At 55.8% G+C, this 7,637-nt stretch overlaps 1 protein-coding gene across 1 annotated transcript; it reads left to right on the top strand.

The window, feature by feature from the left end:
• Positions 1-1,817: 1,817 nt before the first annotated feature.
• On the top strand, positions 1,818-4,994 carry LOC103538625 (visual system homeobox 1). Its single transcript, XM_030448257.1, has 5 exons — positions 1,818-2,187; positions 2,564-2,642; positions 2,888-3,011; positions 3,906-4,086; positions 4,729-4,994. The coding sequence occupies exons 1-5, from the start codon at positions 1,818-1,820 to the stop codon at positions 4,992-4,994; spliced, it is 1,020 nt and encodes a 339-aa protein (XP_030304117.1).
• Positions 4,995-7,637: the final 2,643 nt, after the last annotated feature.

Genomic DNA, 7,637 nt, shown 5'->3' with positions numbered 1-7,637 from the left:
TGAGCATATATCAAGATATCCTTTAACTGATTTATTGTCCAAAGGACTGGTAGAGATGCCCCTCTCCAGCATGGCTGAGGGAGCCAGCAGTGACAGCATGTGTGTCCCCCCATCCTATCTGACAGCTCCCGTTCCTGCGGGAACAGGACTGCCCTCCACCCCGGGCAGCAGCACTGTATCCAGGCCACCTTGCCAGCGCAGGGAGATTTAATCGCTATTTCCATTTCTTTATCTATCGGCTTTCTGTGGGGTTTGAGCTTTTATGTTTCATAAACTGATTAGGAGCAATTATAGGCGCTTTATCCCCAAACTTTCCAAATGCCTAGGCCATATGCATATTTAAGGCTTCATCATCTCTCCCAACAGCTCAGCCTGAATGTAAACTGCTGAAATCAAGCTGATTCTGGGACAACGTCAAAAATTAGGGTTTTATCCACTAATATCTGCTCGGACAGGAAATTTGTTGTGGGTGGTGGCCGGATTATGGCTTCTAATTACTGTGGCAGATTCTCCCTGCCTAGAAGTGAAAGTCTCTGATTCCACCAAAACTGTGGCAAAACAACTCTGGATGATCAAAGGCGCCCAAAAGAGCCCTGGGATTCCTTGTCCCCAGGCAGGGGGCAGCCCTGGATGGAGATGCCCTGAGCATCCGTGCCATCCCAACCACATTGGAACCCCAGATTGTTCGGTGGCTTTGGGTGTGTGACCCCCAAACATGAGCAGGAGTCTCTCCTCACACCCATTTGCCTTTCTTGGTGCGAAGCGTGATGGCTCAGCGAGTCCCCCCCGCCAGCCCTCAGCGCCAGCCACGGCAATTATCCTAAATGAAAGTTATTGTTCTGCTAATCCCAGGAACAGCTTGCGAGGAGAGATTTGGGTCTTTCTTTAATAATGCAAAGTTAATGCGGAGTCCCCTTGTAATTATCTTTATCAGAAGGACCCTCAGTTAATCTGACCATCCAGCAAAGGCCCAGATCAGGCGGCCCATGTAAGCCGGTTGTAAATCATTTCCATCAACAGATGAAGGGAAGGGGAAAAAAATTACAGCCCAGGTGCAAGAATCTGGGAGCAAAAGGGAACAGGGAGGCCAGGCACCTCGAGGTGGTCCCAGTGCTGGTGACAGGACACCTGGGGTCAGGGAAGATCTGTCCCCATCTGTCCCCACCCACAGAGTGCTGGGCAGAGGGGCAGCGCAGCCTGGAGATGTGGGTATGAAGGGCTGCAGGGTGGGATGGGTGGACTGAGAGGGGACTTTGGGAGAGCAGGACAGGGGCCATAGTTGGAGAGGGTCCTGGAAGAAGACTTAGGGAAGGAACACACGGGGATGTGAAGGGGGCTTATGGGTGCTTACTGGGTGGCTGGGACCCAACAGGGGTGTGGAGTGCAACCTCTCTCCCGTCCCCCACTCTTGGTTCATATTTAGCCCATTACTTGAGGCTGAGGGGGTTGTGGGAGTTACCGTAGAGAACCGAAGGGAACCCGGGGAGGGGACGAGGGGGCACCGCAGGGAACCTGAGGAGGGGATGGAGAGGACGGAGAGGCGGGGGCCGAGTGGAATGGAGGGAGGGACGGACGGATGGACGAACGGGCGGCGGGAGGGGGCTGCGGAGGTCCAGGGGCGGTGGCCGGGGGGAGCCGGGGGAGGGGTGCAGGGCCGGTGAGGCGGCGGGGGGGTCCGGGGGACGTTAATCCGGGGATTGGGAGCGCCCCCCCCGCCGGCCCGCCCTGTGATTGGAGCCGGGGCCGGCGGCGGGACGATAAAAAGGGCGGCGGGCGGCGGTACCCGCTCCGGCCCGGGCCAGGCGGTGGCGGCGGCGATGCCGGGACGGGCGGAGCCGTCGGGGGAACGCGCTGCGACGGGGCCTGTAGCGGTGCCCGTACCGTTGGCACCCGGGACGGCGGCGCGGCCGGGCGGTGCGGGGCTGCGGGCTAAGGGCTTCGCCATCACCGACCTTCTGGGGTTGGAGGCCGAGCTGCAGCCGCCCCCCGGGCCTCCCCCCGCTGCCGCCGCCGGTGGCTACGAGGGCGGCGGGGCGCTGGGGTTGGGGTTAGGGCTGCTGTGCGGCCTGGGGGGGCCGGGCGCCCCTTGCCTGCTGCCCGCCCCGCTCCCGCTGCTGCCCGCCCGCGGCCCCCGCCCGCTCCCCGGGCCACCGCCGGCCTCCCGCCGCCACAAGGAGAACATCTCTGGTGAGCGGGGCCGGTAGCGGGGCCGTTCATCCGCGCATGGGGACAGCCGGCAGGGTCCGCTGCCGGGGCTGCCTCGCACCTGCAGTCCCGGGCACACGCGGCTGCGGCGAGCATCCTCCCCCGCGCTCCCCGTCCCGCCGGGCTGCCGGCTCCAGCCCCCCGGCGAGGGTGGGGTCTGACCCTTTGCCCCAGGGTAGCGGCATCGGTGCGGTGCTCCGGGCTCGACCGTGGCCCTGATGCCGCTGGTTGCTGTGGGAGGGGAACCCTAACCCGGGCCCGCTCCCCGCGGGCGGTTGGAGCTCTGTTTTGGGAGGTGGGTTCTGTCCCCCTGCTCCCGACGGGTATGTGACTCTTCCCTCCCGCACGCTGCTGCCAGATGAGGACAGCCTGTCTGGGGACGCCGGCGACCTGAAGATGTCCACCTCTCAGATCAAGAGGAAGAAACGCCGGCACAGGTAGTGCCCGGGAGAGGGGCTGTCCCCATCCTCACCTCCTCGTTGCTGCCACCAGTCTCCCGCTGCACCTCCAGTCCCACGGCCGGGGCAGTGGATCTCCCCATGGGCGCAAAGAAAGAGAAAGGCTGCAGCTGGGGTGGGGGGAGAATTTTCTGGAGGAAGCTTCAGCGCGGAGAAGGCTGCCAGCCCCGTTGCTTGCTGTAAAGGTCTGGCCTTGGTCACAGGAAGCTCTCTCCTCTTGGCAGGACGGTGTTCACAGCTCACCAGCTGGAGGAACTGGAAAAGGCTTTCAATGAAGCTCACTACCCTGACGTCTATGCCCGGGAGATGCTGGCAGTGAAGACGGAGCTGCCAGAGGACAGGATACAGGTAGGTGGCTCTGTGCTCTCCCCGTGGAGACTGGAGGCTGCCGGTGCCCGGCTCTCTCTTCTGCTCTGGTGCCAGTGAGCGCAGGTGGTGGGAATGTGGTGGCACCGAAATGCATTTGGGTGGTGGCTGAGCTTCTACCCCCTGCCACTGAACAGGCTCCAAAAGGAAATGCAGAACCGGGGGAAGAGCTGGCCCTGACAGCTGCTCACCACTGGCAGCTCAGCGCTGTCCCCTGGAGACCCAATTCAGGCAGAAGCTAAAAGCAGTTCAGGAGCTACTGAGCCAAGCTGTGTCCCACTAGCTTGCTCACCAGCTTGTTTCTTTGAGGCATACATAGCATTTTAGAGCCTGATCCTCCCCTACTGTGGAGCTGCCTTAAGAATGGGGTGGTAGTCTGGGCAGCAGCCAGATTTTATCTACAACCCTTGAGCCTTCGGACACAGGAAAGGGAGGGGGGAGAGGGACCTGAGCACCCTCTGTGTTATGGACCCATTTATGGAGAGGTTGGTGCTCCATGAAGAGGCATTAAAAGAGCCCTGTGGGCAAGCGGACCATAGGGTGACTTTGGCTGGGATCACCCTCCTGTGTCACAATCAGCCTTGTGTAACATCTGGTCCCTCTTTCCCCCTTCCTCCCCTATCTCACTGACACCCATGTGTGTGCCCTGCCTCAACCCTCTCCCCACACACCACCCCGGCCACGCTCCCACTGCCACCTTCATGCCTGGACCCTGCACTTTGCACACCCAAACCCCTCCTCCACACACCTCTGTGCCTGCCCCTTTGCCGTGGACACATGCTCCCCTGTGCCTGATGGGCCCGGGATGTCCGGCTGTGGGGGCCATCTCCTCCCCAATCCCACCCCTCCATGCTCTCCTGGCTGTTACCCCTGAAGGTTTGGTTTCAGAACCGAAGAGCCAAATGGCGAAAGCGGGAGAAGTGCTGGGGCCGAAGCAGCGTGATGGCTGAGTATGGCCTCTACGGGGCCATGGTGAGGCACTCCATCCCTCTGCCCGAATCCATCATCAACTCTGCCAAGAGTGGGCTGGTGGGATCCTGCGCCCCATGGCTGCTGGGTAAGTGGGAGCTTCAGGCTGGGGAGGTTGGGGGAGAGCTCCGCAGTGAACAGCCTTTCCTGTTTTGTATGGCCGCTCGTGCCTTTTCCCAGAAAAGAACAGGGCCTCAGCCATGTACACAGGCTGCCAAGTGCCACAACTTTTCCACTCCTTCCTTGCGAAGAACAGCTGGGAAAGGGAAAACCTTTACTGCTGTGTCAGACAGGTGCTTGCACTTGGTTAGGTATTGCTTTCTACTGCTAGCAGCCAGCATGGGATTTGCAGGGCATCTAGGGAGTCATTACCCTCCCCTCAAAACTGAAGATAATGTTAATGCTGCCTTAGAGCTACCCTCTGCTCATAGATGGTCCTACACTGAGGTGGCACTCAAAATCCAGGCTGGGATGGGCCATGTCAGTATCCCTCTCAATGTATGTCTGCCCTGCTGCAGAAGAGGTATGGAGCAATTCTTCTGCAAGCCATCCTCTTGGGCTGCAGAGAGGAGGCTAGCAGGGTTCTGGGGTCAGGAAAGGCTGGTAGCTAGTGTGAGTTTTCCTTGAGGTGCAAGTGAAAGCTGAAGGAAGCAGCAGGAAGTGATGCCAAGTGGTCCTGGGCAGAAAAAAGCAGCTGGCACCCTTGGCTTTGCTTTCTCCTCCCTGCAAGGCATGCACAAAAAGTCCATGGAGGTGAGCAGGAAGGCAGACAGCCAAGAGAAGATGGCAGATGACTGGCGAGCGGAGCAGGAGGAGGACGAACTCAAAGGGAAGCAGGCCAGTTCCCAGAGGGGCTCTGATAAGCTTGGCCCTGCAAAAGATTCAGAGGACACAGCCATCGACCTCTCCAGGACAGCCAAGCATGAGAAGAGGGGTGTACTGAGGCAGTGCATCAATGGGGATCCCCCCATGGAGCAGAAGGACAAGGACCACTGAGCTTGGGCTGCCCTGGAGGCCAGACCTCACAGCTTCCTGGCAAGATTGTAATATTTATTGATTTATTGATATATATATTTTTGTTCTTAAATAATTGAACTTCTATCTGAATTCAGGGCATTTTATAACTGGGCACACATATCCCCTTGTCCCCTCACTTTTAAGCTGTTCAGTTTTCAGCAGAGCCAGGATGGAGGGTGGGAGAAGTGTGCCAGCAAGGCCAAGAGCATTTTGAACATGAGACCACGTTGTGGTCAGCGTGGACCTGCTGGGGAAGAACCTGCCTTCCCCTCTGGGCAGTGAATGCTTTCCTGGAGAGCCAGGAGCAGCATGGGAGCTGCTCCCTTCTCAAAAAAGTGGGTGCAAAGAAGGTGCAGGATTTTACAGATGCCTTCTCTGAGCACTTCCACCCCTGTCCATCACCCCTAAGGCAAGTCCCTCCGCTTTGAACACACAGTTCTTCCACTTTGAGGAGCAACAGGGTTTTTAAACATGGTGGGGTTCATCCTCAAGCTGATGTAACCTGACGGTGCTCTGGTTTATACCTCCTGAGGATCTGGCCTGCCAATGCAGCCTTATCACTGGATTTACACTGTGTATCTTCCTTAACTCATATCTGGGAGAAGGAGGTAAAGTAATTTTTGTTTATGCAATGATTTTGTACACTGGAATGTTACCTGCCATACTATGCATAACAGAATGGACATATTGAAAACCAAGCCATAGAACCCCAGAGCAATTATACAATGTTGTGAATTGACATAAGAAGATATTTTGTAATTGTCTTTAAAAAGTGTTAATGTCAGAGCTGGTTTTTGGTCATCCTGTATTTATGTCTACAAGCACTTTAGTGATCTGGATTTTTGAATGTGGCTCTTCCTGTTTTGTCCACCAATTATTTATTACCTATCCATAAATAAAATTGTGGTAAGTCTTTGGTTTTTGTGGCAATTTGTACCTTCCTTTGGTGAATGTCATGGTAGTTGCTAGCTTTGTGCAGCAGATCCTCTGCATACTCATGTCTAAACAGGGCTGGAGAGCTGTGCTTGAAGCCATGTAATTGTTCCATCAGGGCAAAGCGAAGCCCTCGTGTGTCCTCACAGAACTGAAGTCTCATTCAGTGGCCTCCACATGCCAGATGGTGATTGATTTCTGCCAATCAGACAGCCTAACTATGGCTGAGGGGTTAGAAGATGGTCCAAAATGACACAGTCAGTTCCTGAGGAAAGTCATGAGAAGAAAGTTGTTCCATACTTCCAATGGTTACAAAAAATCCTTCTCAATACACCTCAAATGTATCTTGTTCTTCTTCACTGATTTCTCACCCCAATGGCAGGAAAAGGCACTCTGCCGCTCTGCAGTGCTCTCTTTCTCCTGCTGATTTTGCTGCTTCAGAGGGTGCAGAATTGGGCCCTGTGTCCCCATGTCTCTTGTGGTTAAATACAGGAGACACCTGCTCACTTGCGGTAGGTGACTACATGGTGGCAGATACTGCTGGAGGCCCCTCTGCACCCTGGGAGGCACACAGGTCTCAACAACAACAGAACCCCCAGTGAGGCATAAGAGCAATGTGGCCATTCAGCTGCCCGATTCATGTCTGCAACAGATCCTCATCTCCTGGCTGGGCTGAACTGGCCCACACACACTGCAACAGCTCTCCTGGAACACCTCCAGTTTCATCTGCTGGCCAAAACATAACGGAAAATTATCAAAAGATTTTATTAAAATCTGAGTAATTCCAATTTGGAAAGTTTCCTAATACAGCTCAGGGAGTGTGCGACCATGTAATGATCCTGTCACCTGTCCCTGTCTCTGCTGCTGGACCAACTCCATGCACACAGACAGACACAGGCTGAGCTGGGTGGGGGGAGAGTAGTGGGAGAAGAAGGTGGGAGAGAACTGGATGACTAGAGCAGAGGACAAAAGGTGGCATCTGCAGATTTCCTGCCTTTCCCCCTCCTCTGCTTAGAAAGGCCCTGCTGCGTGGGGAGAGGGGGAACATATGTATGGCAAATACAAGCTTTGCAGGAAAAAAAAAAAAATTGTTTAATGGGAGAGATGGGAACATGAAGCCGGGGGGGATACGGGGAGGATGGTTCAGGAAAGGACTAGCCCAGGGCTTATTGCAGTAGCAATTAGGCTTGCTGAGAGCCGAGACTTAGCACATTGGAGGCCTAATCCTGCCTGAGCAGCATCTGCAAACCTTTTATTTGGGCTGTGCCATGCTGGCACTGGATGTCTGCAATCATTTTTTTTTTTTTTGCCCTGCCCACATGCAGATGGTCTGGCTCTTCGCCTTGTGCTGGGTACGGTGCTGTGAAAGCAAGCACGTCACCACCACATTTGCTACTGGGGAAACACCACAGCCCTGGCCCCGGGAAGGGTGCTGACCACGCTCCTGGTGGGCTCCCAGCTCTCACCTCATGCTGTGAAGGGGATCACAGGGAGGGCTACTGGCCTGAGGAATTTTTTGTGTGCTGGGATGTAACTGCAAGGTATAGTGAGCTACCCTGGGATTCAGATATGTCCTTGCTGCACTGCTCACAAGGTGAGAGTCCCATGAAGGCCAACTGAAGGAAGGTGATTGTGGATGACAGTGACTGCCCAAGGTTCAGCTCCTTGTTGCCATAAGGGTCTGGTGGG

Source organism: Calypte anna, chromosome 3 (genome assembly GCF_003957555.1).
Source record: "Calypte anna isolate BGI_N300 chromosome 3, bCalAnn1_v1.p, whole genome shotgun sequence".
Lineage (NCBI taxonomy): Eukaryota > Metazoa > Chordata > Aves > Apodiformes > Trochilidae > Calypte > Calypte anna.
The sequence above is the reverse complement of the archived record's forward strand: the minus strand, read 5'-3'. Positions and strand labels throughout refer to the sequence as shown.

Excerpts from the sequence above, each read along its gene's own strand:
- LOC103538625 (XM_030448257.1), top strand. The coding sequence starts at position 1,818 with ATGCCGGGACGGGCGGAGCCGTCGGGGGAACGCGCTGCGACGGGGCCT. Across the intron at positions 2,188-2,563 it reads CCACAAGGAGAACATCTCTG|ATGAGGACAGCCTGTCTGGG; the intron begins GTGAGCGGGGCC and ends CGCTGCTGCCAG. Across the intron at positions 4,087-4,728 it reads CTGCGCCCCATGGCTGCTGG|GCATGCACAAAAAGTCCATG; the intron begins GTAAGTGGGAGC and ends CCTCCCTGCAAG.